General features: G+C 58.7%; 4 protein-coding genes across 9 annotated transcripts in view; 3 read left to right on the forward strand and 1 right to left on the reverse strand.

Moving 5' to 3' along the window:
* The window catches only part of SNX8 (sorting nexin 8), a 52,240-nt gene extending 50,287 nt beyond the window's left edge, over positions 1-1,953 (forward strand). For all 4 annotated transcript variants that reach the window (XM_081036041.1, XM_081036040.1, XM_081036039.1 and 1 more), the window contains exon 11: positions 1,785-1,953. In XM_081036041.1, the coding sequence (XP_080892167.1) occupies positions 1,785-1,895 (111 nt within the window). In that variant the 3' untranslated portion in view covers positions 1,896-1,953. The remainder of the gene's footprint in view (positions 1-1,784) is intronic.
* Positions 1,954-4,791: 2,838 nt separating this feature from the next.
* NUDT1 (nudix hydrolase 1) lies at positions 4,792-9,564 on the reverse strand. Its single transcript, XM_081036053.1, has 4 exons — positions 9,497-9,564; positions 8,054-8,219; positions 5,449-5,594; positions 4,792-5,206 (listed from the first exon to the last, which is right to left on the reverse strand). Exons 2-4 carry the CDS (start codon positions 8,203-8,205, stop codon positions 5,034-5,036), a joined length of 471 nt encoding a protein of 156 aa, XP_080892179.1. The 5' UTR covers positions 8,206-8,219; positions 9,497-9,564; the 3' UTR covers positions 4,792-5,033.
* A 39-nt stretch (positions 9,565-9,603) lies between these two features.
* On the forward strand, positions 9,604-16,260 carry MRM2 (mitochondrial rRNA methyltransferase 2). The gene is made up of 3 exons (XM_081036051.1): positions 9,604-9,645; positions 12,826-13,118; positions 15,231-16,260. Exons 1-3 carry the CDS (start codon positions 9,638-9,640, stop codon positions 15,671-15,673), a joined length of 744 nt encoding a protein of 247 aa, XP_080892177.1. The 5' UTR covers positions 9,604-9,637; the 3' UTR covers positions 15,674-16,260.
* Positions 16,261-17,057: 797 nt separating this feature from the next.
* The window catches only part of MAD1L1 (mitotic arrest deficient 1 like 1), a 281,851-nt gene continuing 270,966 nt past the window's right edge, over positions 17,058-27,942 (forward strand). Inside the window, exons 1-6 of one of the 3 annotated variants that reach the window (XM_081036038.1) lie at positions 17,058-17,315; positions 18,618-18,777; positions 21,100-21,240; positions 23,399-23,578; positions 26,005-26,129; positions 27,117-27,198. Coding sequence is in view for 2 of the 3 variants with exons in the window: in XM_081036037.1 (XP_080892163.1) it covers positions 18,628-18,777; positions 21,100-21,240; positions 23,399-23,578; positions 26,005-26,129; positions 27,117-27,198 (678 nt within the window). In the remaining variant the exon portion in view is untranslated. The remainder of the gene's footprint in view (positions 17,316-18,617; positions 18,778-21,099; positions 21,241-23,398; positions 23,579-26,004; positions 26,130-27,116; positions 27,199-27,942) is intronic. The other 2 variants (XM_081036037.1, XM_081036036.1) reach the window with 2 other exon arrangements.

Raw genomic sequence — 27,942 nt, forward strand, 5'->3', positions numbered from 1 at the left:
GCCGGCTGCAGCAGCACTTGCCTAGCCCCAATTATTGGAAGCCATCCACTCTAGCTTCTGTCGCTGGGTCTTGGCTCGCCCTTCTCAAACGGTGACATGTGTGTCCATTGCCAAACAGCCTGGGGTCCTGTGTCAGGCCAGGGCTGGAGAAACCCTTACGAGGAGATCCCTGTCTAGTCCTGTGTTTGCTGGCTCGGTGCATTTCCGCACTCTCCCGCTTTCTGTTTTGGTCTATCCTGGTTCCTTCGTGGTAAACCTGGGGTCACAGTCACCTTTTGCAAACAGTGCATCTGCTGGTTGCCACGTCCAGCTCCCTGACACAGTGTGGGGAGCTTAGGCTCAGAATTTCTAAAAGCCTGTCTCAAATCCCAGCTCTGCGACTCGTATGAGCTCTTACGGCTTTGGTGGGGCATTTACCGTCCATGGCCCAGTTTCCCATTCTGAAAAATGGCATGAAATACGACCATCCCAGCTTCCCCAAGAGGCCTGGGGATTCAGTGGAAACTGGGCTGCACGTAGCCACTCTGTGACAGGTCTGTGGCTGTGCTGGGCGCACAGCTGGACCAGGCCATCCCTGTCACCAGGCACTATGCAGACTAATGGGAAACGCTGACTGGTCTGCAGGCCAGAGAGGAACAGGCTTCTCATGTCCTGACGGAGGCCTGGGCAAGGCGGGGCAGGGCGGCATGGGGTCTTCCATGCTGCAGCTCTGCTTGGGGGCCAGGGAGCTTTTTGTGAGCAGTGCATGGAAGGAACTCAGATCTGTAGTTCAGAAAGGTCATTGGCACAGTTCGGAGAGTGTGTTACTGGCTGGGAGATGGAGGTTATCAATCCAGCCGGGAGGCGGTTATGACTGACTGGGTCAGTGGATAGCCGAGACTCTGGTGCCACAAACACCTGGACTGTTCATTCAACACTCAGATTATGGGGTACAAATCCTGCCACAGCCCGGACTCAGACTCCCTGGGGTCCAGGATTCAGGAAGCTGTGCTTTTAGTGGGTCACCCGGTGACTGGGATGGGAGGAGCCTAGGGGACACCATGTAACTAAGATGCCTAGGGGACAGCAGTTGAGTGTGTGTCCCCCCAGGCTCACGTCAGCATGGACCCTGACTCTAGATTATCTGTAGTAGATGATTGACTAGTCCCGTCTCGTGACGTGGACACGACTCTGCTTCATATGCATGGTCACAGGGCCACACTCTGCTTTTCTGTTGTCACATGAGCCACTCTGCCACCAGTGCTGATCTCGGACCTGCCGCCCACTGCAGAGCCTCCCTGCTCCTCATGCCCACAGTCTCCCTTTGTCAACCTGGGCACTGAGTGCTTGGCAGGCGCTGGCGGCACATCGTTCCTGCTGCATTTCGTCCGCTTGTGTGGTCACTTGGTGGAGTTTGTCTTGCTGTCTGTCCTGCTGAGCCAGAAGGCCAGCGCTTGCAAAGCTGTTGGAGAGCGAGCTGGAAATGATGCCACAGTGATTCTTAAGATTCCCGTCTAACAGACTTGTGCCCCTTTGGTCTCGCGTGCAGGGGCCAGAGGGACCTCTGGTGTTGGGCCCACCCCTTATTTGGGCTTTGCTGGAGGAGTGGGCTGCAGAGCAGGGAGTAGGAAGGGCGGCTCTGTGGGAGGCGACACACAGGTCTGTGGTGGCATGTCCCCTCCCACCCAGCCACTAGACAGGCTGTCTCGAAGCATGTGGTTGGTGTCGTGTGAAGAACTGGTGCGTTAAGGGTGGGCCTAACGCCTGCCCCACCTGGCTCACCTGCTCTCCTCTGTCTTCTCCAGATGAGCAAGGTCTGGGACGATCTGAAGCCCAAGCTCCACTGCCTCTTCGCTGGACCCAACAGCACCCTGACTCCGCCAAGGTCCCCGAGGGATGGCCTGTCTCCTCACTAGTGCCGAGAGGACCCCGGGGCGAGAGCTCCGGGTGCCCTCACTAAAACTTATTTCCAAATGGTGTGTCCCTGTTTAATTCCCTTTGGGTGGCGGCTGTCCCCCCACGCCCCTTGGGCTGCCGCCCCTCCAGCAGAAGAGCTGACGTCAGGCCCTGGGGCCAGGTGCCATGGCTCCCCTCCCCGTGTGGGGTGCAGGGCCAAGGGCATGACTCCAGGCCTCTGAGTGTCCCTGCAGGGTCTGCTGTGGTTGTCCCCGACCCTGGACCTTTTTAGTCTGCTGGGGAGAAGTGTTAAGGAGCCCTGGTTTTCTCCCCATACCCAGAGGGCAGGGTGGCAAGGATGGTTTTCCCAGCAGATGGTGTTGGGGGCATGTGCTGGGATGGTGGGAGGGGTCTGGATTAGCTGAGCCGGGAGACGGCTGCTGAAGCCCTGTGGACACCGTGGGCAAGACATGTAACTGGTCACTGAGGCCAGCAGATGGCCATGGGTGGGTGTGCGGCTGTGTGTGTGAGTGGCAGCAGGAGCCAGAAAGAAGGTGGGTCCTGGGGCTCTCTGGGCGCACAAACCATGAATTTCCAGGGGATGAGCCCCACTGAGTGCCCTGGTCGGGGACTGGCATGACTCTCGCTGCATGTGCGCACACGTGCGCAGGCACACTGTGCCCGAGGTGTGGGAGACAAGGTGACCTGGTGCTTCTGCCGCCGGTCTAAGTGCCAGGAGCTGCTCTGTCCTTGTTGGGTAGATGCCCTTCCTTGACGTTGTACGGTTAGAGCAGGGGAGGGAGCTCGCCCATCTGTTGCTGTGGGAACACTTTAACGCAACCCCACTTCTGGGCGAAGAGAACCCTCCTCCCAGCCTCTCCCGCACTTGCAGGCCCAGCTCCCTGCTTCAAGGGGCTGAGGGAACCCGCATTGCGGCAGTTCCGGGGGGGTTCGAGTCCCATCTGTGTGAATGTGGAGTACACTGGCCCTTTGGGTACCCTGGAGGGCTCTGTCCCGGGAGTCAAGAGAGGTGCTGGACAAGGTTGACTCAGGGTTTTCTGTCTGCTATGGGTCTGACTTCCGCATATGTCCCCTGGGGGCATGTAGGACCCCGAGATGCAGGCGGGGGCTCTGGGGTGACTGCACCATGGATAGGCTGACGCATCCATGTCCAGCACAGTTCTGGCTGCGGGGCGAGGTCGGCTGCGCCGCCCAGCCTGAGGCCCTGCTGTGGCCATGTGCCTTCCTGGGCAGGAGGGCCAGGCAGCGTGCCCCCCAGAGCCTGACAGGCGGGGGCTGTGTTTGCCTTTTGATCCTTCTGTAGAAACGGGTTCTCAGCTGCATTGAGCAGATCTGAACGGCCCCGCAGGGCTGGGCCCTCCCAGCACTGGGTACACTGGAGCCATAAAGCGTGACCTACAGGCTTCTTCTGTCCTTTCAGTGGCTGCGGCTCACCTGCCTGGGGCCAGTTGTGGGTGGCAAGGGACAGGCCACCACCGGATAGTGGACGACTACAGACACCCCAAGCAGGCCCTACTGCGGGGGGCGGGGGAGGACAGGCACAGCTCACGCTCTGGGGGCAGCAGCTTGGAGGGGGTGACAGGCAGTGTATCCCACGCAGGCTAAGGCACTACTTACAGGTCACTGGAGAATTCAAGCACCGAGGGCTTGTTTTTATAAAGGGAACTTCCCGCCAGCCTCTGCTCTTGGTGGCGTCTCCCTGTAGTGAGCCAAGGTGCAGGCTTTTGGGCGGCCCTGGCCACATTTTCAGAGGCTCATCTAGCGGGGTGCTGTCTAGTCTAACCCCTCCCACCTTGGGCACTGTACATGTCAACATGAAGATGCTTGGGAGTGACACAGGGAAGGTTGTGTCACCTGGGCATGGCACAGCCCACCTTTTCCCACAAAGCTTTCCTTTGGGCCCCGAGCCGGGGCTGTTGGTGGATTCTTAGCTGGAGGCTGGAGTTTTCTGCTGTTTTGTCCTGGGGAGGGTGCGGAGAGCCACTTCCAGCCGCAAGGTGGAGGCTGGGAGGGCGGGTGGCGCTGCACGCCTCTGCCCTTCTGCCAGCACTGTCCCATGTGCCACCACAGCCTTGCCTCGCTTGGTGGAAAGGACACCGATTGCATTATCCCAACGGGAGCCTTCCTGCCACTCTGAGGAAGCTGGAGTGAAACTCAGCGCTGCCTCTGCCGGGCCTGCGGTGTGGGAGCAGCCTGCCCCCAGCTCCCTCAGTGGTGACCAAGGACACACTCGTCATTGGCCGAAGATGCAGAGCTGGAAGGGAAGACGGGATCTGAGCCCTGAGCCGCTGGCTGTCAGAGGCCTTTCCCCCTGCTTTGCTGCGTTAGTTTTATGTGTGAAGCACTTTATCAGGCTGCAGGAAGCAATTACGATTACTACCACATGCAATAAACTGGAATTGTTTACAGATGGTCTACATTCCCAGATTTTTCATCAATGAACTAACATGGATTATTAAACATTTTTGAAAGTTGGGTAAAGTTCTTAGTGTCAGTGGTGGTGCCCTTACCCCCCCAAACCCCCACTGTGGTCAGAAATCGGGACCAAAATGGCCCTATCTTCTTGGGCTAAGGGAGGGTGGCTAGGTTATGATGCGTTAGCCTGGGCCCTGTGCCTCAGTTTCCCCTACTATAAAATAATCACACGGGGGCGTGAGAGGACACGCCTGCTAGCCCACCTCCGTGATCCCGAGTCCATGGCAGTAAGCAAATCAATGCTCGCCACCCCTCCACCAGCAATCCACGGAGGGGACAGTCAGAAGAGCTATCCCCTTTATCTGTGGGCCTGTATGTCCTCCCCTCCCGTTTCCAGTGGCGAGGGTCACCCCAGCCTAACTAGTGGCTTCCTGAGGACGGGCCAGGCTGGCTGTGGTGGGGCTAGGTGAGGAATGTTGAGAAGGTAAAAATGGTATTTATTTTCTTTCCCATCTGATCATGTTCCAAACTGAACGTCCTAGGCTGTGTTTCGGTGCTTGGGAGCTAACCAGGGTGCCTGTTCGGCAGCTGGTTCTCTCCGGAGTGGGGGTGGTGGTGGTTCTGCCTCTACATGTGGTCTGACTCCCGCAGCGGGGTGGGGGCGGTTCTGCCTCTACACGTGGTCTGCCTCCCGCAGGGGGGTCGTGGGGGCGGTTCTGCCTCTACACGTGGTCTGCCTCCCGCAGGGTATAGTGCACGATGGTGTCCTGACCCTGGAACAGGAAGTACCCGTGGAACCTCTTCTTCTGAAGCAGGAGGGGAAACCAGTAGCGGTCATCCGGCCACATGTCAGCGAAGGGGATTTGGTCCAGTGGGAACCACTGAGGCCGCATTTCTGTAGCGGGTGGCAAGGAATAGCAGGTTTAAAGTTACTTTATGAGGAATGCACGGGGCAGTTCTGCGTGAGGAACGTGACAAACTTACACTTGATTGTCGTGACTGACATTGCACAGACTAGAAGGGCTCAGGGTTGGGTGCTGGCGCGAGGCGGAGCCGGCCTCAGGGATGGAGAGGAGGTGGGGCTGCTGGGTACCGGCTCCTTACCGTGGTGGAGAAGGGACAGGCCTCGGGACTCACCCTCGCTCTCTGTGGGTGTCCCCTGGACACTGTCTGTGCAGAAGATGTGCACGTCCATCAGCTCTGGCTCACCCACGAACTCAAACACAATGTGGCCCATCTTGGTCAGTGTATCCACGGTCAGGCCGCTCTCTTCCTGCAGCTCCCTGCAACGAGCCGATCGGAAAGGTGACAGCTAGAGAGGTGACAGCTAAAGCAGAACCCCAAGAATGGCGCTATAAGAATGGGGGGAGGAGTTGTACACGTGTGGGGCCAGGGAGCCGCAGAGCGAGAAGCGTGGGCTGGAAACCCACAGGGGCTGTCATCTGGACCACAAGAGGGGCTCCCCATGTGGCAGAGCTTCGTGTTATCTGGGACCTTTTTAGAAACTGATTTGTTCAGAGGTTCTGTGGAGGAGTCAGGGTTGTGACAGCTGCTGCTTCGGGGTTCACAGGCCTTAGCGGTGAGCACAGCTCTGGCCCATGCAGCAGGCCAGGCTGAGCTCAGCGGCTTGGTGGTCTTGCGGGAGGTGCTGTTGGTAGAGCTGGGATCCCCACAGCCCCTCCATTGGCTCCTGCTCTCCCATGGGGGCCCTGAAGGGAAGGCTTTCTGCCCAAAGAGTCTTCCTTGCTCATCCCTGCGCTCAGCACAGGATCAAACTGTAGGTTCCTACTGTCTCTTTCCGAAGGCGGAGCTGTTGTTTTAACTTCTGTTCCACCAACGAGAACCCTCACCCCTCCAGCCAACTCTTCTGTGGTTGGTCCTAGGGCATGGCGCTTTGCCTTTCTCCCTGCGTCCCCCATTCTCGTGATGGCTGTGCGTGGCGGAGGGGGAGGGTCCATGTCACCACCAGCACAACCAGGATACCCCCTAAACACACCGGTGCCATCACCTATTTAAAAACATTTCCAATTAGATGTTCATTGCAGACAATCTTGCGAGCACTTCTGGATTCATCACTCAGAAGGAACCTTGTTACCATTTCAGCGTTTCTCCTTTGTACCCCTCTGTAAAAACTGCAGACACATCACACACACTTTGGACCTGTGCCTTTCACACACAGCTGGGCAATACTCTGCACCTCAAGGAATTCAGCCAGTTTCTCAACAGTTGTGTGTTGCAGAATTAAGTTTCAGCTCGTCATGAAACCCCTGCCATGAGCTTTGGCAACACACCAGGTATCACTGCCTCCTCACCCTGACAAGCTACTGGGTATGCGCTCCCCCTAGGGCTGCTTGTGGGTCACTCGGCAAGCGCTTTCTGGAAGACCTGTGCTTGGGACTCTGGGGACCCCCAAAACCGCTGCAACCGTGAAACTCAGAGTCTGCGCCTCCCTTTAGAGACTCTCACTTCCCCACTGCCCTATATTTATTTTTGTTTCTGTAAGTGTTCTAATCATGTCTGACCATTTATAGTTGGATGTAAAAGTATTTTTAGCTTTGATCTCCGCGTGAGGTTAGGAGCCCGATGCAGTCAGAGAACCACTCTGTGCATTAAACACACACTCTTGGATTAAACAGTCCAATTTAAGCAGATGCCTTCAGCTTGGAGTCCACCTTGACCTTCCTGTGAGACTTGGAACGACTTCCGCCTGCTGCCATTTCGGCTGGAATTTATTCACTGAGATGGTTAATGAAAATGAGACTTGACCTAAAAGAAACTGCATGTGTTATCTTCACTTGGGGGTGGGGGGAACAAATGGCTCCCTTAATTAAAGTAGCAGAAGTGCTTAGTGAGGCCTCACCCACCTCTGGGAGCAGGCTGCTGGAGCTTGTTTTTAAAACTGTCACCTCCTGATTCAATGTTTGACTATCTTTGGTGATTCCCCTGAGCACAAGGCAGTGTGTGAAATGACAATCTCCTCGGTGGCAGCTGAAGCTCCATTTCGCAGGCTGGATGACTTGACAGCCGGAGGTGACATTGCGCCGTTTTGGTCATGTGTCTGAGTGCCATCCCCCGGACGGCAGCTGCAGAACAGGATAAGTAACACATTAAACTGAGCAGCACCCCAGTGCTGGTGGGCGTGGGGCGTGGTGGCCTCCTCTGGGGACGCTGGGCACATTCTGGAAGGGATGACCACTCGCACACGCCACCCTGAGCCCACAGTTGAATGAGGCTCTTGAACCGGGGCCACTTTGGGTCCGAAAAGGGCAAAAGGGGAGTGCAGTGGATAAGGCAGGAGCCAGACTCACTGCTGAGCCACAGAGACTCACTTGCAGGTCGGCAGCTGGGACAGCAGGGTCTGGGGCCGATGAGGCCTGTCTGCTGCTGGAGTCCCTGGGCCCTGGGTCCTGTCTCAGCCTGCCCCTTACATTAGAATGCACCATCTGGCCTGCCCCTCTCACCCGCAGGGAAGGGGCACAACGTCTGTTGTCTGAGGGTGTCCTAACCCTTAGCTCCACCCTACCCATCCTACACTTCGGCTGGTTCCCCAGTGTCCCTTGGCGGAGCAGACAAGAGCTCCCTGGAGCTGACTAGAAGGCCCTGGGGTCAGCGTGGTGCCATGCGGCCCTCAGAGCGGACTGGCCTCAATCCGGAGGGCAGTGTGAGGCCCTGGAGGCTGGAACCTGGGATCTGGCTCTCCAGCTGGAATCCTTACCCACTGCAGAAGCTGGTCCCTCCTCACCTCTTGGCCCCATCCTCAATGGTCTCTCCTTCTTCAACTTTGCCCCCAAAGCCATTCCACCGGCCGGCCCCGAAGCCTCGTTTCTTCATCCCCAGGAGAACTTGCTGAGGCTGCAGCACCAGGACCAAGGTGTAGAGCCTGGATGTGCCCATGGTCACCTTGAGTTCTAGGAGGAAGGCAAGAGGGCCAGGTTAGCCTGATTTAGTGCGACAGGGTGTGGATGGAAGCATGTGTCTTGTGGTTGCCAGGGGCCAGGTGGAACAGAAGTGTGCTGCAGAAGGCGGGCAGGAGATGCCGGCCAATGAACAGACGACCTGGGGTAGAAAGAGGTCTGGCCCTCAGATCGTGAGGCAGCAGGTCAGGTGATGGCTACACCTTCCCTTCCCCACTCCTTGGCACAGGGCTGGTCTAGCTCTGTGTCTAGTCTGTCTGCACAAGCCGGAGGGCAGACCAGTCCCCGGGCCCAACGGGCACCAAAACACCCATCTGTTTATCCAATGGTTCTGGGGCAGGCTTTTGGCTTTGGCCTTTTCCTTCCTGGGACCTGGCTTCCGCCTCTCTGTGGTGACATCCTTCCTTGTCCCCAGGAAATGCAGTCCACTGGGCGAGGCCCACAGCAATTCATGTGCTCACAACCGTTGGTGCTGTGGGACCACAGGGCCCTCCCGGTCGAAAGAATGTGCTTAGTCCAGAGAAAGGCTCAGGGGAGGCCTGCGTCACTGTTGCAGGACAAGGGCCAAGTTCCTGTCGGTCCCTTCCTGTCCCAACCTGGGCCCACTGAACATATGCTCTGAGGGCCACCGGGGGTGAGAGGCAGGATTCAGGACCAGGATCAGATCCTATGGGGTCTGAGAAAACGGACCTTCGGCTGGGTCCTGGGGGTGGGGCAGGTCACGCAGGAGAAGTGGGTCCCTGACTGAGCCTCCCTGTTTGTCAGCACACTGACCTGTGCCCACCCAAAGTGCTGGCTTCCTCAGTGCACTGGGACGGTGAGGAGGAAGAGGGTAGGAGGAACGTCAGCTCTCAAATATTAAGTGACCATATACTTCTTTCCAACCCTGACCCCATGTAATAGACCCAACAACTCCACGAACTAGACTGGCCAGCTCCTTTCCGACGAAGAAACTGAAGCTCAAGGAGTCTACGTGTGACCCTGGGTCACACGGCGGAGCAGGGCCCACACGTGCTCCGCTGGGTGTCCAGCCTGCGTGGCCCGCTGCTCCTCGGAGAGCCCAGTTAGCCTCGCACCTCTGAGTCAGTCCCTGGAAACTGAAGCCCCTTTCCCCGGGTGACAGAGACCATCTCCGCAGAGCACCAGGCTCGTCACGCACATCGCGGGCTCGGCAGGTGCAGGGTCCCTGGCCCCGCGCGCCCCGCGCCCCGCGCCCCGGGCCCCCCGCGCCCCGCGCCCCCCGCCCCGCGCCCCGCGCCCCGCGCCCCGACCTGGCTCGTTCCCGCCTCCTCCGCTCCTCTCCCCGCCCCGGTGCTCGGTTCGGCTGGTCCGCCTCCCGCGCGCCGCTTCCGGGGGCGGGTCCTCGGGCCACAGCGCAGCCGGCACTTCCGGCGGCGCGAGCGCGGGCGCCCATGGCGGGGTGAGCTCTGGCGGGGAGCGTGGCGGCGGGGCGCGCGGGAGGCGCGAGTGGCCGGGGCCCGCCCAGGTTCCGTCCGAAGGGGCGCAGATGCCACCTCCGCCCTGGCTCGGACTCGGTCGGCCGGAGAGGTGGCCGGAGGACGGCTGCGAACACGAAGGGAGCAGCCGGGGAGGGTCCGAGGAGCGACGAGAGGGCAGAGCTGTAGAGGGTTTTAGGAAGACAGGGGCAGGGGAGGGGTGGCTGCAGGTAGAGAGGAGGGGCAGGGGAGGGGTGGCTGCAGGTAGAGAGGAGGGGCAGGGGAGGGGTGGCTGCAGGTAGAGAGGAGGGGCAGGGGAGGGGTGGCTGCAGGTAGAGAGGAGGGGCAGGGGAGGGGTGGCTGCAGGTAGAGAGGAGGGGCAGGGGAGGGGTGGCTGCAGGTAGAGAGGAGGGGCAGGGGAGGGGTGGCTGCAGGTAGAGAGGAGGGGCAGGGGAGGGGTGGCTGCAGGTAGAGAGGAGGGGCAGGGGAGGGGTGGCTGCAGGTAGAGAGGAGGGGCAGGGGAGGGGTGGCTGCAGGTAGAGAGGAGGGGCAGGGGAGGGGTGGCTGCAGGTAGAGAGGAGGGGCAGGGGAGGGGTGGCTGCAGGTAGAGAGGAGGGGCAGGGGAGGGGTGGCTGCAGGTAGAGAGGAGGGGCAGGGGAGGGGTGGCTGCAGGTAGAGAGGAGGGGCAGGGGAGGGGTGGCTGCAGGTAGAGAGGAGGGGCAGGGGAGGGGTGGCTGCAGGTAGAGAGGAGGGGCAGGGGAGGGGTGGCTGCAGGTAGAGAGGAGGGGCAGGGGAGGGGTGGCTGCAGGTAGAGAGGAGGGGCAGGGGAGGGGTGGCTGCAGGTAGAGAGGAGGGGCAGGTGAGGGGTGGCTGCAGGTAGAGAGGAGGGGAAGGGGAGGGGTGGCTGCAGGTAGAGAGGAGGGGCAGGGGAGGGGTGGCTGCAGGTAGAGAGGAGGGGCAGGGGAGGGGTGGCTGCAGGTAGAGAGGAGGGGCAGGGGAGGGGTGGCTGCAGGTAGAGAGGAGGGGCAGGGGAGGGGTGGCTGCAGGTAGAGAGGAGGGGCAGGGGAGGGGTGGCTGCAGGTAGAGAGGAGGGGCAGGGGGGGGTGGCTGCAGGTAGGAGGGGCAGGGGAGGGGTGGCTGCGGGTAGAGAGGAGGGGCAGGGGAGGGGTGGCTGCGGGTAGAGAGGAGGGGCAGGGGAGGGGTGGCTGCGGGTAGAGAGGAGGGGCAGGGGAGGGGTGGCTGCGGGTAGAGAGGAGGGGCAGGGGAGGGGTGGCTGCGGGTAGAGAGGAGGGGCAGGGGAGGGGTGGCTGCGGGTAGAGAGGAGGGGCAGGGGAGGGGTGGCTGCGGGTAGAGAGGAGGGGCAGGTGAGGGGTGGCTGCGGGTAGAGAGGAGGGGCAGGTGAGGGGTGGCTGCGGGTAGAGAGGAGGGGCAGGTGAGGGGTGGCTGCGGGTAGAGCGGAGGGGCAGGTGAGGGGTGGCTGCGGGTAGAGAGGAGGGGCAGGTGAGGGTGGCTGCGGGTAGAGAGGAGGGGCAGGTGAGGGGTGGCTGCGGGTAGAGAGGAGGGGCAGGTGAGGGGTGGCTGCGGGTAGAGAGGAGGGGCAGGTGAGGGGTGGCTGCGGGTAGAGAGGAGGGGCAGGTGAGGGGTGGCTGCGGGTAGAGAGGAGGGGAGGTGATGGGGTGGCTGCGGGTAGAGAGGAGGGGCAGGTGAGGGGTGGCTGCAGGTAGAGAGGAGGGGCAGGTGAGGGGTGGCTGCAGGTAGAGAGGAGGGGCAGGTGAGGGGTGGCTGCAGGTAGAGAGGAGGGGCAGGGGAGGGGTGGCTGGGGGTAGAGAGGAGGGGCAGGTGAGGGGTGGCTGCGGGTAGAGAGGAGGGGCAGGTGAGGGGGCCCTGTAGATAGAGATGAAGCTTGTGAAGCGCATCGCAGGCCTGAATGCTGTGGCACAGGGTTTCAGGGCTTCGGCGAAAGGAGAAGGTGATGAGGCTGAAGGTGTGAGATGGGCTGGAGGGCAGCTGCCCAGTCAGCCTGTGTAACGTGTTTCCACCCTCCCTGACCTGGGATTAGTCCTGGCACCCAGAACCACTCTGTATCCCCTCTTCCATGAGACCCTCTATTCCTTTTGAAGGCAGAAATTCCTGAGTTATTGTCTCCAAATCCTGTCAACATGCTTTGGTGTTGAAAGGGCTTTTGGTCTGGAGCCGAGGGGATAACGGTGGCTCTTTTTCATCTGAGAAATAGATCTAGAACTTATTTTGCAGGTCTGAGAGTTCAAGGAAGGGAGGTATGGATAGCTCCTGGCAGCTGATAAACTGTTAAAAACCTAACTTCCAAAGAGATTTGGATATTGCCCTTCAGCTATCCACACAGGTTGAGTTCCATTTTGCTGAGAAATAGGACAGGTCCGGCTCTGCTAGCCCCCCACCTTGCTTACCAGGGAAGGGCCCATCTCACTGGGTTTTCTCACGGTCTCTCAGAGCCCAGTGGGAATTTGTGCGAGGCGAGAGAGTTACTTTCTTCACTTTATCAGCACTGTGAAGCAGTGCCGGGAAAATCTTGGTTGATACAAAGAAGGTGACTGTCACTGATGTCAGAGTTGTCCTTCAGGAGAGAAAAACATGTGGTGACTGAAGGGTGGCTGCCTGCTGCGTTATATCCGTGACAAGGTGCCAGACTGAGTGGCTTACACAATAGGAATTGACTGTGTTGCTGAGCTGGCGGGTTAGCTGTTGGGATCAAGGGCTGGCAGGGCTGGTTCCTCTTGCGTCCGGTCCTTGACTTGTAGGTGGCTCTCCTTCCTTCCTGTGTCCTCACGTGGTTGTCCCTCCGCTCGAGTGTGTCCTAATCTCTTGGAAGGACACCAGTGCTACTGGACGAGGGCCTCCCGTGATGGCTTCGTTTTACCTTAATTACCTCTTTAAACAACAGTCACATTTTGAGGTCCTGGGGCTTAGGACTCCAACATGAATTTTGGGGGGGGTGACAGTTATGGGCGCGGAAGCCCATAACAGCTGCTTTCTGGCTGTGGTCTTGTCAACGTGCCTCCCCTCTTGGGCTTCCGCGCCCTCCTCTAAGAATGCCCGGGCTGCACCAAGGCCCCCACTCAGCTCGGGACCTGTGGGTGTGCGTGATGCCATGCTGCCACCTGCCTGCTGCCTTGCTCTCTCATCAGCTCCTGGAAGCTGCTGGCGTGGGCTTCCCTTCGGTGTCAGAGCCTCCACACTGCTGCGCGTCACTGCAAGGCTAGGAGCGGCGCCGAGCACCTGTGGCTGGCGCGGCACTTGAGGGACCCGTTTGTGAAGGCTGCCAAGGTGGAGAGTTACCGGTGTCGAAGCGCCTTCAAGCTTTTGGAGGTGGACGAGCGGCACCAGATCCTGCGGCCTGGCCTCCGGGTGTTGGACTGTGGAGCAGCTCCCGGTGCGTGGAGCCAGGTAGCGGTGCAGAAAGTCAACGCCGCAGGCACAGGTGGGCCTCCTGCTGCTCTTGGGGCCACCACGAGTCTGGAGTCTGCAGACGGCAGCCAGCAGACAGGGCAGAGGGCTCGGAGGGGTTGGTGGTTTAGTAGTAACAATGATGAAAATAGGATACTGGCATTTTCTAAGTGAAAGACAAGGCAGAAAGGCATGAGAATTAAAACCACCCCAAATCACACCACATTGGTAGGTACATGAAGGTGGTGGGGTGTGTCCTTCCAGAATAGGCTTTTGCACACGTAATGTCATCCACACCTTCTTTCAGAATGCTCTTCTCCCACAGCCTTGCTGCTGGGAGCCGTAAAGAGCTCTTTTTTTACTTAATGGCACATAGACAGCTTTCCACGACAGTACCCCTGACTCACCCCTCAGGTCTCCAGCCCCGGGTCCTGCTGGGGCCTCTCAGCCCTGTACTTGGGGCTCCAGATTTCCACTCTGGCTCAGCCTGAGGGACTCATGATTATCTGTCTTATATTTTAGGGTTTTGCTTATAAAAACAGCCCCCCTGGTTAATAACAAAGCAGCCTCCCATGCAACTGGAAAGTGGTTTCCTTTTGAACAGTTGTGTTGTGCCATAGATGCTGATGCTGTGTTGTCGGGGAGCTTTCCAGTCTCTTGCCAGCATGCACAGTGCTGCAGGGGGTGTCCTTGTCACCTGGTACCTTCTGTAAAGTCTGAGGGTGCTGCATGCCCTGGTGTTCTGCGACACGTGACAGTTCACAAAGACCTCTGCCAAACACCTTAGGGTGGGGATATTTATGCCATTTTCCTAATGAGAAAACCGAGGCTCAGAGTGTGGTGACCTGCTGAAAGTGCTGGCCTGGGACCTCCGCTCCGTTGGTTCATGCCTCGGCCCCACCATGTGGCTGGGGAGCTCGAGAACAGCTTCAAAAGCTTTTAGCTCAAATATCCTTGACTAAGTGAATGACTGTCAGAAACTTCATTTCTGTTTGCCACCGCAGCCTGTCTCTAGACCTGCTAACAGCTGTTTTCAGAGGTTCCTGTTCCCCAATTGCCCTTCAGGAAAAGCAGGAATGGGCCAAGTTTATTTAACTTGTAGGTAGAAATGGCAGAAGCAAAGTGTGCATAAAAGTGACTCAGTTTCTTTCTCTCCCAGAAGTTGCAAAACTGCACGCCATTTGCCTTTCTTGGACACCTGAGGTTGTAAAATGGGGTGTTGAAGAAAAGGGTATAAGTACCTGAGTGAGATGTCAGATGTCCCACTGAACAGGGCTGAGGATGGAGGGTTTGGACCTTTGGAAAATGTGGTCTGCAAAATACCTAGACTTCTAATCTTTAGATAGAAATAAAACACACATTTCCCTCCTCCCCCAGTGGAGCAGCCTTTTTACTAAACAGACTGAACTAGCAAATCTGTGACTGTACCCTTATCAACCCTGAGGGGTATCAGCAGAGCAAAGCCCTCAGTGCAGGGAAGTGACGCAGAGAGTGGATGCCAGGGCCTGTGAAGACTGAGGCCTTGAATATGGGTGCAGCCTGAGAGGAGGGGAAGGGGAGTCTGGGGACAGCAGTCGTCCAGGCAGCAAGTTGCTTTCGGTAAGGTGAAACGGTGACCTTGAATTTCACAACTGTTATTACTCAAATATGGGCAAGGTAGCAATGTTTGGACCTTATTTTGCATCTCCCATTCCCCCCCATCTCGGCTTGTTTCTAGCAGTTTCTACATGGAAAGAAATTGGATTAAGCTTCAGAATGGATTTGTTGATTTAGTCCAGAGGCATTTTATATACTAGTGTGTCATTTTCTGTTTTAGTTTATCAAGAAGCGCACTCAGAGAGCAGCTTTGGGGAATGAAATGAAATCAGAGTTGGAGTGGAGTCCTGGGGTGTGGCCCCAGGTCTGCCTTCCACTCTGGGACAGTCACTTTCCCTCTCTGGGCCTCAGTTTCCTCAGATGGAGAGTGAAGGACCACCATTCTTCCACCATGTGTTTTTGTAGGATGTATAGAAAGTGGGAAAAGGGCCGTGTCCACATATTTGCACATTAGCTCTTTTCCTTGGTCCTGACTTTATTGCTTTGTTGCATGTATTTCCTAGGAGGATTCAGGGTGTAAGTAAATAATGCACTCGCGTTCCTTCCTTAGAGCCCAGCGCTCCCGTTGGCTTTGTGCTTGGGGTGGACCTTCTTCACATATCACCCCTGGAGGGAGCAACTTTTTTGTGCCCTGCTAATGTGACTGACCCGGGAACCTTCCAGAGAATCCAAGAACTGCTTCCCGGTGGGAGAGCAGATGTGATTCTGAGTGACATGGCACCCAACGCCACGGGGGTCCGGGGCCTCGATCACGACAGGATCATCGGCCTGTGCTTGTCCCTCCTGGACATGGTCCCGGACATCCTGCTCCCTGGGGGAACACTCCTTTGCAAAACCTGGGCTGGAAGTCAGAGCCGTCGCTTACAGAGGAGACTGACAGAGGAATTCCAGAACACGAGGACTGTGAAACCGCAAGCCAGCAGGAAAGAGTCATCGGAGGTGTACCTGTTGGCCACACAATACCGGAGAGCAAAGGGCACTGTGAAGCACTGAGGTTTCCTCTGCCATTTCTGGTCCTTTTCACTGCAGATGTCGGCTGTGCGCTTTCCTGAAATGTGGGGAATGTGGGGTGGGGACAGGTCCCAGCTAGATCTGGGGTGCAGCAGGCAGGACAAGTGGGGGACCTTTTGTAAAACAAAAACATAGGACGGACTATATTCAGTGGCCGTGACAGACGACAGAAAACAGACTGAGAGAAGGAAAGAAATGAGTGTGCTGAGGCAGGGCTGGAGACAGACACGAACACCTTCACGTCACTTGCTCACCTTACAGACTTAGCTGATTACCCAGAAGCGGTTTCCACCAGTGCTCTGAGCACAACACAGGCTTCCAGTTGTTTGGCTGTACAGTATTGTGTGGAAAACCTGAAATTTCAATCTGGGGATTAATTTCCATCTCTCTAGTGAATGGTCTGGAAACATCAGTTCGTTAAGCAGCAAGAATTCCCAGAGCAATTAGGGCAGACATTCGGTATGAATTTATGCGTGGGGCGGGTGCGCTTTCATTTTTGCTGGAAATACACGTTGCTGTACTACTCCAGGCTCCCTAGACAGTAAAGGTAATTGCCAAAGCAAGCAGCGATGTGGTGTTGATTTATTTTCTTTTACTCTTCCAGGGACTCAGTACAGCTTCATAAAAGAATATAGGTTGTATTATCTTGAGGGATTTCCATGCTTTTAGTTTGTTTTTTAAAAGTTTCTGGTTTCTTCATAGCCGTTTCCTGGCGGTGTGCTCATCCCTCCAGTGTAGAGTTTACCAACAACGATGCTGGTTGAACCCCGAGGAGCAGTGGGGGAAAGGATACCCGGGAGTTTCCACCAGGGTCCCAGCGTGGTCCGCCTGCTGAATACACTGCAGGCAGCAGTTTTTGTTTTTCGTTTTCGGTTGCAGCCAGCTACTTAAGTGCAGGGAACACCGTCCTCCCTGCACCACAAGCTCTCCGCATCCCATTCATTCCGGCCACACAGATTTGTTCTGTGCTCGGCAAGAAGGGGATTCAGTGAGGACCCTGGGCACGGAGTCCGCAGCGCGGGATGGCAGGCGGAGGGGCGGGACACGAGCTCCCGGACGCCCCGAGGGCGCAGGCGTTCCAGGAGGGCCAGGGCTGCCGCTGCCTGTGCCCTGGACGGGGACCGAGACGGGCGCCCGCGCCTCCCCGTGGGGGGCAGCCTAGTGGACAGCAGTTTGCTCTCCCCAGTGGTTCCAGGTAGACGTGAGAGGACGCGCTCACTCCCGTAAGCACTGTGCCAGCAGGATTTGGGGACTAGCCGAGCCCGGGCAGTCTGGCCCCGCGAACCGCGGGCGCTGCTATTCTACAGAATACGGCGCGGGGCAGCCGCCGCAGCGGAAGCCTGTCCTGCGTGGAGCCGGCGCAGCCCCCGGCCGCGTGGGCCGGCCCCGGGTGCCGAGTGCTCCGGGCAGGGTTCCCAGGCGGGCGCGGCCCCGGGCGGCCCCGCGGAGCCTGCAGGAGCGGCCGGCGCGCGGGCCCGGAGCTTTACGGCCGGCCGCGCCCAGGTCTCGCGAGAGCGCAGCCTCCGTCTCGCGGGGCGCGGGAGCGCGAGCCCCGGAGGGAGATCCGAGCGGCGCCGGCGGCGGCGGGCTGACGGGCGGGAGCGGCGCGGCGCGGTGCGGTGAGGTGAGGTGCGGTGAGGTGCGGTGAGGTGCGGGCCGGGCTGAGGTGCGGGCTCCGACCCGCTGCGCGCGGCGGCCCTGCGGCCCCGGGCTCCTCACGCTCGGGCGCTCGGCTGCCGGGGCCGCAGGCGGGGCCTCCCCGACAGCCGCGCTTCCTGCGGGGCCCGATCGGCCTCCGCTGCGCGCCCTCCCCGCCCGGCAGCTCCAGGCGCCCCGCTCGCGCCGCGGGCGGCCGCGGGCAGCAGGGCTCGGGCGGCTGGAGGCCGGGCTCGTGGTCGGGGCGCCCCGCGCTGCGCTGCCCGGGGGAGGGGCGTGCAGCCCGGGGGGGGCGCGGGCTCTGCGCGCGGACGGCAAGTGCAGGCGCGACCTCGCGCCCCTCGCCCGCCCGCTGGGGGCGGCGGCGTTTCCCGCAGGACTGACCCCCTCGCGCCGCGCCCGCGCCCCCTCCATCGGGCGGCGCCCAGGCCCTGCGAGCTCAGCGCGGCCGTGCCGTCGTCTGCCCGCGCGTGTCCTCCGCGCTCCACGCGGCCGCGCGGCACCCGGCGCTTTGCAGCCACACACCCAGGTTCCGAGTCGCTTCCGTCACGGTCCGGAGGCTCGTTTGATGCCATCTCTCAAGCACGTGCGCGAAGACCTGACTCATCCGCCTGTGGTGAAGACTGCGCCGTCGTGGGCCCGATTCCACGCAGATGACACTCAAACGGTGTCAGCCGTGGCGCCATCTGCCGCTTGGAGCCTTCCCGTGGACACTGTAACCCGCCTTCACCACTGCGTGCAGACGCGGGCTTCGTGACCTCCGTTACACACGAGGAACCGGCTCCAGGTCCTGCTGCCCCGAAAGTGTCGGCTACCTTTCCGTTGGTCCACGGCTGGAAACGGCACTAATTCGTTCAGGTCCTTGGCGGCAGGTCGCTGGCATTGCCGTGCTCATCGTCGGCCGGCCCGCCACCGTGCTGTGCTTCGTTTCTGGTTCCCAGAAGCTGGCTTTCTGTGAGTGCTTCGTGGGAGATGTTCCACCTGGCTGCTGGCCACCGTCCCCTGGGAGCCGTGTGTCTGTCCTGCTGATGTGCAGGTCGTCGCGGACAGTCAGCGGCTTGGTGGCGTGTCGCCTTGTTGTGCCTCCGTTTCCTCGCTGGTGCCTCAGCAGTACGGTCTCCCGGTTAACTCTGAGGAACGCGCTTACGGACACTGGACTGTTTTCAGGGCTCTGAGAGAGCGTTGGGGCGGGGGTGTCTCTGGGCCGCTGGCAGAGCTGAAGTTGTACAGAAAGGCTTGCTGTGACCCCTCCCTCCTCTTCTTCCACAAGGGACGTGGCCATGGAAGACCTGGGGGAAAACACCACTGTCCTGTCCTCCCTGAGATCTTTGAACAACTTCATTTCCCAGCGAGTGGAAGGAGGAGCTGGACTGGATGTTTCCACCTCTGCCCAAGGTTCTCTGCAGATGCAGTACCAGCAGAGTATCCAGGTGAGTGCCGTGTGTCGGGATGGGGGCTGTGGACGAAGACACCTGTCCTCAGGTGGGGCCTGTTCAAGCTCTGTGTGGGGCAGGTGAGTGCCATGTGTCGGTATAGGGTTCTCTACGTGCTGGGACTGGGGTCTCATAAGTGAAGGTGCTTACCCCAAGGTAGGACCTGCTCAAGTTCCTACAGTTTAGGTGAGTGCCATGTGCTGCAATAGGGGCCTCTACGTGGAGTCCTGACCCTAGATAGGCTGCTTCAAGTTCCATTCACAGCAGGTCCTCGAATACTGTCGTTTTGTTGTGACATTGATGAAATGTCGTAGGAACTTTTGTTTATATCAAAAGCTGGTTTCATTACGTGTCGTTTTGCTCAGTCTCAGAACCTGTGGATGACATGAAGTGAGGACTTCCTGTAGCTGAGGCAGGCCAGTGTTCTCTCCGCCTGGAGGCCAGCTGGCTGTCTCCGAGATCTCTAATGCGGGGATTCATAGTTCGGGAAGATAGTTGGAAGCCGTTGTCTGGCCCTGAACTGTCCTACTTAAAAGTCTGATTTATCAGCACCCAGAGTGGGTCTGGTGCTCAGTGTGGCATTCACATTCACGAGCTCAGACACTAATGATAGGATCGGAAGCCGGTTCATGCATTTAATTGGGGGAAACCCAGACTGCCTGAGAGCATGACCACTGATTTTTCCAGTCAGCTGCTAGTTCCCCTGAAGGGGTAACACATGGGAAGGCTGTGCTGTAAACACCGGTCCTTGGTCAGCCTGGCGGGAAAGCCAGGCCGTGAGCGAAGGATTGGGTATGTCATGGTCTCAGACTGTGGGGCCATTTGCAGATCTTGGCTTCCGTCTGCCATGGGGTGATTTTTACAGTTTTACTCTGATTCTAGTTTTATTTCACTTTGTTCCAAGTTCTTGGCAGTACTCAGTGTAGACACAGTTGTAAGGGGTCAGGTCTCCTGAACCACTTCTAGTTCTAGAGAGTTGTGGTCAGTTCCAGTGGAGCAAGGCTCACTGGGTCCGCACAGGGCTGGGGTGGGGTCTGCAGCCTTGCCAAGGACCGCTGTGTAGGTGGCCCTGACGTCTCTGCTGTGGTCCTCCTTTCCTGTCCACCCCACGTGTGCTGCTGGAGTCTTTCTAGCTGGTGTCCTCTGTTAGACGTGGTTTCCTGTTGCTCTGGGAGCCCCGACGAGACCCAGGCAGAGCAAAAGCCGGTGTGTTTGTACACATCTATAGCATGAAATTACCGTATGTTTTGTTAGTGGACTAAGTTGCTTACCACCATTTTTTGGCCAGGACTGTTCTTTATTCTGAAATTAGGTCTTTTACTTTTGCTTTTGGTGTTAAAAAGCTTTTCTGTGAAATGATAGTGGTAATAGAGTGTAGTTTTCTTTGGATCCTTGCTCACTGGTCCAAAAGACCAGTGGGCCGCAGACCATTCTTGGAGTGGTCAGATGCCAGCCTCTGGAAGTTATGGCTCTGACAGACAGTGATTCTGTGTCTTCTGAGGCCCTTCAAGGCCGGCACTCACTTATATTTACCTGCCATCAGAGGGAGGCGGACTTCTCAGATGGCCCCTGGTGGGCCACACCCTCTCCCCTTAATCAAACACTTCCTAGGTGTTGTGGCAACAGAATTTGCAAAGATAACTAAGATGGTAAATCAGTTAACCTTAAGGTAGGGAGGGGCTGGGTGGGCCTGCTCCGCAGGCGAGCCTCCGCAGTCTGGGCGGAGAGGTCAGACCAAGAGGTCAGGTGCAGAGCAGGAGAGGGACCCACGCGTGGGAGATTGTCCCTGTGGCTTTGGAGCTGGAGAGGGCCACATGGCGGGCAGTGTGGGTGGCCTCTAGGAGCTACAGCAGCCTGTGGCCGACAGCCAGCGAGGAAATGGGCCTCAGTCCTAAAGCCACGTGAGTGTGGACGAGGATCCTGAGCTCCGTGGAGAATAGCCCGGCGACTGCGGTGAGCTCGGCTGGCGAGACTCTGCTCAGGGAGCCTGGCCGCGTGCTCCGGGCCTCAGGCCACAGCTGGCGGCTCAGATTGCGGGTTTCTTGCACAGCAGTGGGAAGCTCATGCACCCTCTTTTTAAAGCCAAGCCTACACACTGTCATCTTGGAACTTGCCCTGTCTTCTCCTTTGTCATCCATGCGCTTGCTGCCTCCCGGGGCCATCGCCCAACTAGGAACCCAGCTTCTTCATTCTTCCCCGGGGCTGGGTGCCGGGCTTGTTGGGAGCAGGTGCCCAGGGACTGAGTGCTGAGTGAGCCACTCGCCCGTTTGACACCTACTGAGGACCATGTATGTCTCTCCTTTGGGTGTGACCCACCAGCTGGAAGAGCGAGCAGAGCAGATCCGTTCGAAGTCTCACATCATCCAGGTGGAGCGCGAGAAGATGCAGATGGAGCTGAGTCACAAGAGGGCTCGAGTGGAGCTGGAGCGCGCGGCCAGCACCAGTGCCAGGAGCTACGAGGTGGGGGAGGCCAGCTGGCCCGGGAGTGGGAGTCGCGCCCTAAACCTGCCCCTGCCTGACCCTGAGACACGAGCTGTGCTCTTTAGGACATGGATGTCACTTCCAGGAGGGCAGACACATGCTGGTAGCATCTCTCTGTGGGGCCTCCTGCTTTCCCCTCCCTCTGGAAAGTCGGGCAGAAATACCGGTAGCATGAGGTGACAGGCTTAGACAGTCACCAGGTCGCACAGGGGTCTTGGGTCTGCTCCCATGGTTATAGCTATGGCCTCAGAGCGAAGAGCCCCAGTCTCGGGCTGCATCACGTTGCCCCTGGCTTGCGCACAGCAGGCGGGGAGAGCCAGCCCGTGACCCAGAGGGGTCGGGTTGTACCCCGTGTCCACATCCCTGCTCCCTTGCTTTGATGCACAGCATTTTGCAGGTTTGTCAGTAAGTGCCGATGCGGTGGGCGGGGTGTTGGGCGGCAAAGCCTCTGGCCTCTGCTTTCCCCAAGGGCGAGGTCTGGCCTGCTCTTGCCTCACGTGGCACCTTGGCATGCTCTCCGAGTCCCTGTAAAAATAACGGGTCCTCGAGGGTGTGCTGCTCATTGGATGTGTGTGAAGCCGGCAGGCAGGCTTCTGGCTGTGATGCCTTGTGACGCGGCCCATGGTGGGGGCTGCGGCCTTGGCACTGTCCCTGTTCCTGTGTGAGGCGGGCTCTCACTGAGGTTGTGGCTTGTCCTAGGAGGGACGCTGCTGGGCGGCCCGGTGAGGGGAGAGGCGCTGGCAATCTTGCAAGTATTGGAGTGCTCTCTATTAGGGGTCAGGAGGTGGCACGGGCCAGCGGACTGTGGGAACTAGTGTTGGTGGCTGGTGGCACTGCCCGGGCTCTCAGGTAGGAGACATGGGATGTGCAGCTGTTGGAGTTTCCCTGGCCGTGAGTCCTTACGGACGGGACCTGTCCCTACTGCCTTGGATCTCCAGTGTCCAGCATAGGCTGCGGCACCTTTAAGGTGCTCCGAAAACACCTGAGCAGTGAGGGAGGCTGCAGGGTCGCTGAATGTCTTTCTTGGGGAAATCCAAGGGTGCAGGGCTGACTGAGCTTAACCCTGGGGTCCCCCACTAAACTTGGGCCTCTGCCGGAGAGGCCTTCCTTCCTTGCTGTAGACAAGGCTGAAGGTGACCCCGGGACCACCTGAGCCAGTGATTTTCAAATTATTTCTGTGAGTCTTAGGCATCTGTAGTGGTTTATCAGGAACTGTCAGTTTGGCAGTGAGTGGGGAGGACAGTGAGTGGGAATCTCAACCCTCCTACCTGGAAACACCTAGTCGATGGGGAGACGTGGTGTCTGCGGACCCGCCTGGGGTGCGCAGGTGTGCTCAGCCGGGCAGGCCGAGTGGAGATGCCCTGTCCCTCCCCGGGAGGTGTGGACCGGGCCTTGTGCGGCTCCCGCATCGTGGACGGCGCCTTTGCTCAGGGCTGCTTCGCTGCTGGGCTGAGGTCCTGGAGTGAGCACTGGCTCTGAGCACGGTGGGCCCTGGGTGTGCCTGGTGGTCCTTGGAGGGAGCTTCTGCAGGTCAGCTCCCTGATGAGAGGTCAGAGGTCAGCAGGAGCTGGCTCCTGCTTTGTGGTCCTTTGCCCCTCATGCTGACAGTTACCTCCTCAGTGGCCCAGACGCCTTTACGACGCCCAGGGGCCCTCCGGGTTCATCCGAGTGAAGAATCTCGGCTCTGCCCTCCCTGCCCCTGAGGGGACGAGTGCAGGGGATTTGGAAGGTTTGTAGGAGACGCCGTGCCTTCATGGCAGATGCGGGCCCTGGGTGAGCTGTGCCTGCCTGCTGGCCACCTGTCCGTGCCCGCCTGGCGCATGCCGGCTCGTCATAGTGAGGCTTGTGTGTGGTCAGACGAAAGCTGCTGGTGCTGCTACAGATTGGGCCTCTTTCCGAGGTCGAGTCTGAATTTGGGGTTTTCACGCCCCAACTCCCTGCAGATGGTCAAGTTGGCTAATAACACTGGGGTTATGCATCTAAGTGTCCTCCCCAGTCCCTGCGCAAGAGCCGCGTGCTGTTGACTTCGCTCCTGGCTCCTGGGCGGGTCTTCTCTGGGCCTTGGTCCTGGCCTGAGGGAGGGCGGGTGGGGTGTCCTTGCTCCCAACTGCTCTCACCAGGTTCTCCCTCTTGGCAGCGGGAGGTGGACCGCAACCAGGAGCTCCTGACGCGCATTCGGCAGCTGCAAGAGCGGGAGGCAGAGGCAGAGGCGAAGATGAAGGAGCAGCTGGAGCGCAACAGGCTGTGTAAGCAGAGCCTGGACACGGCCAACAAGAAGCTGCGGGAGAAGGAGGACAGCCTGGCCCAGGCCGGCGAGGTGAGGGGACGCCTGCAGGACGCCATAGCACCACGGTGTTGTCCGCTCTTCACCCTGCTTCCCACGTGTGCACCCACTTTTCTGGGCATAGCTGTGATTGTAGCAAAGATAGTCGTTTTCTATTCTATGGTTTTCAGTTAAGAACTTTAGTCTTTGTAATTATGATTTTTAATGGTCGGTGAATCCAGTTTTTGTCCTTTTCCAATGCTTTGGTTTCCTACGCACACACTCCCTGCCGTGCAAACGTGTGTAGCAGATGGCTTCGTGCATGTGGCTTTGTGACGCGGGCTCCTCCTAGGAGCGGGACTGTCGGCACCAGCCACCTGTTGCTGTCGTCCTGACGCCATGGCTGAGTATTCTAGTTCCACGGTAGCCTTCCCTGTCATGGTTGTGGTATCTTCTGGGAATACTTGTGTTTTGCTTCCCCTGAAGATGTAAGTAGGTGCCTCTGGATTTGCATTTCTCTGACTGTTAGCCAGCATCTGAGAGTAGCTTTGAAACCAGAGCCCAGACGGACTGTAGTGTCCTACTGTCTCTGTCAACTGAGGGTCGTATAAATTTTAGAAACAGAACCCAAACGTTGATGCTGGTGGAAATTGGACTCTTCTGACCTTCCCTGTCCCTTGCTGTGCAGTTCGAGATCACAGGTGCTGCAAGAAGAACGATGAGCCCCTGCTGCGGAGGCAGGGGGCTTGATCGTTGGTATTCTCTGTCTGTGTGGCAGAGCTTCGGAGCGGACCCCAGGTTATTTCTGCCTTGGGAGCACTGGGAGCATGTTAGGGTTGTTTCTGCATCTGTCTTGTGCCGTGGATGTTGGCAGGAAAGGAGCCGGGATCGGCCTCAGCACAAGTTCCCCTCCCGTCCTTGGTGTGCTCGCCTGTGCTCGGCCCGCCCGCCGCGTGTCTGGGGCCCCCGGGGCAGATGAGTCCTGCACACTGTTCAGTGAAGGGCAGGAGGGGGTCCTGATCACAGAAGTTACAAAGAGGATGCCGAATGGGGCCCAGGGTAAGAAAGGTCATGGCTAGTTGGGATGCAGGATGACGAATGGTGCTTTCCTCCTCCTTGGAGAAGCCTTCCCTGGTCTCTTGGTCTAAAGTCCTAACCCTGCACCCCTCCCCCCAAGTGCCTCTCGTCATGATGCCCTGGTTCCTCTCCTCACCACTCGTTGAGGTCGTCTCGTGGATGGCCTGGCCTCCCCATAGCCTTTGTCCTCCCTGGGGGCTGGCTGGCTGATCCCGGTCCCACCCTGCACAGCGCCTGGTGCCATGCACGTTTTCTGAGTTCAGGAAGACTTCTCGAGCACGTGCTCATTGTTGAACATATTTTAGTACCTTCGTTCTCTTTTGGTTCCCAGATTGGGAGTCAGTGTAATAAAGCAATAAAGCAGACTGTACAGATGGATAGGGTTGGAGGCGTGGACGCTCGTGTCAGCCTTTCCGGGAGGACGTGGGGTGGATGGTGCTCATGCGTTTAAACAGTCCCGGGTTGGACAGGTGAATGAGTGCGGTGGCCTCCTTGTCTGCGGAGGGTGCCCCCAGGGACTGCCAAGTGTCACTCACTGTGGTCAGTCATCAGTTGGTTTTCTCGCCCTCGCTTGTAGGATCCCTCGGGTTGACTTCTGGCTCCCAGAGGTGGTTGTGACAGCATTTCCCCGGCGTAATTGACATGCCTTTCTGAGTGGGCTCGCTTTTCCTGTTGTCTGGACCCTAGGAAAGCCACAAGGGCAGTGCAGTCCCCTGAAGGCTGCCTGGTGGGTACAGTCCGAGCTCAGGCTGGCGGTTCCACCTCCGAATGTCAGTGGGCTCACTGTCCTGGAGGCTGTGCTCTGGGATGGCCCGCTGGGCGTCGGCTTTCCTTTCCAACCGCTTCCAGCCAGGGAGCGCTGGAAGCGCCTCTGGTAGCTCCTCCGTTCTGTGTGACTTCCGTGGCTTCGTTCTGAGGATATCCTCAGTTCCCCATGTCTGGCTTCTTGGGGGGCACCTGGCTGTGGCGTACAGGTGACATCGTTAGCATGTAGCTGGAGTAGTGGCATGGTGTGGGGGGTAAGGGAAGGAATTCCAGGCTGAGAGATGAGAGCAGGGTGTGGAGGGAGAGCTGTGCAGAACACGCCAGGGATGTGAGGGTCCAGGGGGTGGGACATGGGTGTGTGGACTCTCCTTGGACGGGCCAGCAGCAGTTCTGGCTCCTGCGGCTGCTGTCACCATGACCTGTCTCCTTGTGGGAGACGCAAGGAGGGCTTGGGCTGCTGCTCTGGGGCTGGGCTGGGGCTGATGTCTGGTCATGTTCCCGGAAGGAGCAGATGGCTCTGTCCCTGCCCTCGGGAGTGGGATGGGGGGGACAGGCTCTGGTGAGGGCGTTTGTCCTTCTGTGTGGGAGGTGCAGGTGCCCCAGTGTCCTCAGTGACGGTGTGTCCTGTTTGCTTTCAGACCATCAGTGAGTTAAAGGGCAGGACCTCGGACCTGCAGTGGACTGTGATGGACCAGGAGATGCAGCTGAAGGGCCTGGAGTCGGAGAAGCAGGAGCTGCGGGAGCAGCTGGACTTGCAGCGCCGGTGAGTGAGAGTGCAGGTGTGTGGTCTCCGTGCCAGGGGTGCCTGCCCCCCTCGGCCCTGGAGTTAGGCTGGAGCCCGTGGGCGGAAGACCAGGAACAGGGAGAGCCAGGCTGGTCCTGTGCTCTCTGCCGGGTGAGTGCCCAGCCTCTGAGAGCGTCACTGAAGCTCTGAGGATCGGCGGCGTCCTCAGATGCCCTCCCTTCCATGCACAGACTGGCGGGGTCGGACTCTGAGGCCAGGACCGGAAGTGCCAGAACAGAGAGGCACTTAAAGTCCTGCGACCAAGAAGGAGGGGCAGTCGTAGAGAGAGCTTCCAGAGCAGATGTTAGCTTTGAGCGAGGTTGTCGAGGCTGCGTGTGGCTGACGTCCTCTGCGGCCGGGCCGGTGGGTGGTAAAGGACAGCCCCGGCAGACAGCATTGTGAGCAGCAAAGCACAGGAGTGGGAAAGGACCCACGGAGAGGAGGTTGGAGGATGGAATTCTCTCCCGAAGAATTCGGCCTTTGTCTTGGCAGATGTTGTCCAGGGAGAGTTCTGGCTGCTTGGTGGAATCCGAGGGTCAGTCACGAGTGGGTCCTTGGCTGTGGCTGTACCAGGGCAGCCGAGGCTGCAGCTGTGAGCAACTGTGGGGAGGGAGGAGAAAGGACCGTGTGGTCTGGACTTACCCACCCACACTGTCCTGGTGAGGAGACCAAGGCCACAGAGCCGCTGGCAGGGGCTAGAGTCCGGGATCCTGGAGCTGTCCCAGCAGGGAGTGCGTGGTGGGTGTGTGTGCATGCGTGTAGGTGTGAGTGTGTGTATGTGTGTGCGCATGTGTATGAATACATGTGTGGATGCATGTGGGTGTGAGTGCGTCTGTGTATGTGCGTGTGCACAAGTGCATGTGGGGGTGCATGCATGTGTCTACACTGGAGAACTTTCAGGGTGACGGGAATTGTTGGCCTCACCACATACCGTGTTCTGCACGTCATACACATTTCTCTGAATAGAAAGTGGCAGGAAGCTAATCAGAAGATTCAGGAACTCCAGGCCAGCCAAGAATCGAGGGCAGACCAGGAGCAGCGGATCAAGGTGAGTTGCTTTGTTGCACCCCTGGCCTGTGTTGTGGGCATCACAGCGGTGGTCTCAGCCCTCCTGCCACCTGTAGGTGTTTCTGAGCTGGGTGTGCTTGGTGGCATGTGGGGACAGTTGCTGCCTGTGTCCACTGTGCCATTTACGCTGATCGTCTCCTCGTGTGCCAGGCCTGTGCTAGCTGCTAGGGTTACAGTGAACAGGACATGTTTCTGCTCCTGAGAAGTTCACGTTCTAGTGGATGAAGACCGAAGACACACACACGAAGAAGAAACTAAACATGAGAATTCGAGTAGGGACGAATGCTGTGATGGTGATAAAATCGGCTTGGAGAGGCCATGCAGCTAGTGTGTGACTGAGCCATGTCTCAGAGCAGGTTGGCCTGACAAGTTCCGGCTGTGCTGCTTCCCTGAGGGAGGGGGACGCGGCCAGGGAGTCCATGACGGCAGGGGTCTGGGCGGGCTGCTCCCCGCCCGCAGGCGAAGCTACACCCGTGCCCCCGAGCAGGCTGCTGTGGCCTCCCAGCTCCATCCTGTCCACCTCCCTTTCGGCTGTGCTCGCCGCTGTGTCAGTTTCTAGACTTCCGTCTCCCTCTGGCCTCTGGTCTTTTATGTGCTGGTCTGGCTGCAGTGCTTACCTGCTCGTCCTTCCCTGCCGGCCCTCACCACTTCACATGTCCTCGTTACACCTTCCCTGTCCCTTGTCCTGTCTGCAGCCCTGGGCCCACTTCTTAGGGTTCACTTG

The sequence above is a fragment of the Rhinolophus hipposideros genome, assembly GCF_964194185.1.
Source record: "Rhinolophus hipposideros genome assembly, chromosome: 23".
Lineage (NCBI taxonomy): Eukaryota > Metazoa > Chordata > Mammalia > Chiroptera > Rhinolophidae > Rhinolophus > Rhinolophus hipposideros.

Bases quoted from the DNA above. Each gene is read 5' to 3' on its own strand.
- NUDT1 (XM_081036053.1), bottom strand. From the start codon at position 8,205: ATGGGCACATCCAGGCTCTACACCTTGGTCCTGGTGCTGCAGCCTCAG. The intron at 5,595-8,053 runs GTGAGGAGGGAC...GGCTCGTTGCAG, and splicing joins ATTGAGGATGGGGCCAAGAG to GGAGCTGCAGGAAGAGAGCG. The intron at 5,207-5,448 runs GTGAGTCCCGAG...CACCCGCTACAG, and splicing joins GACACCCACAGAGAGCGAGG to AAATGCGGCCTCAGTGGTTC.
- MRM2 (XM_081036051.1), top strand. The intron at 13,119-15,230 runs GTGGGCCTCCTG...TTCCTTCCTTAG, and splicing joins AGTCAACGCCGCAGGCACAG to AGCCCAGCGCTCCCGTTGGC.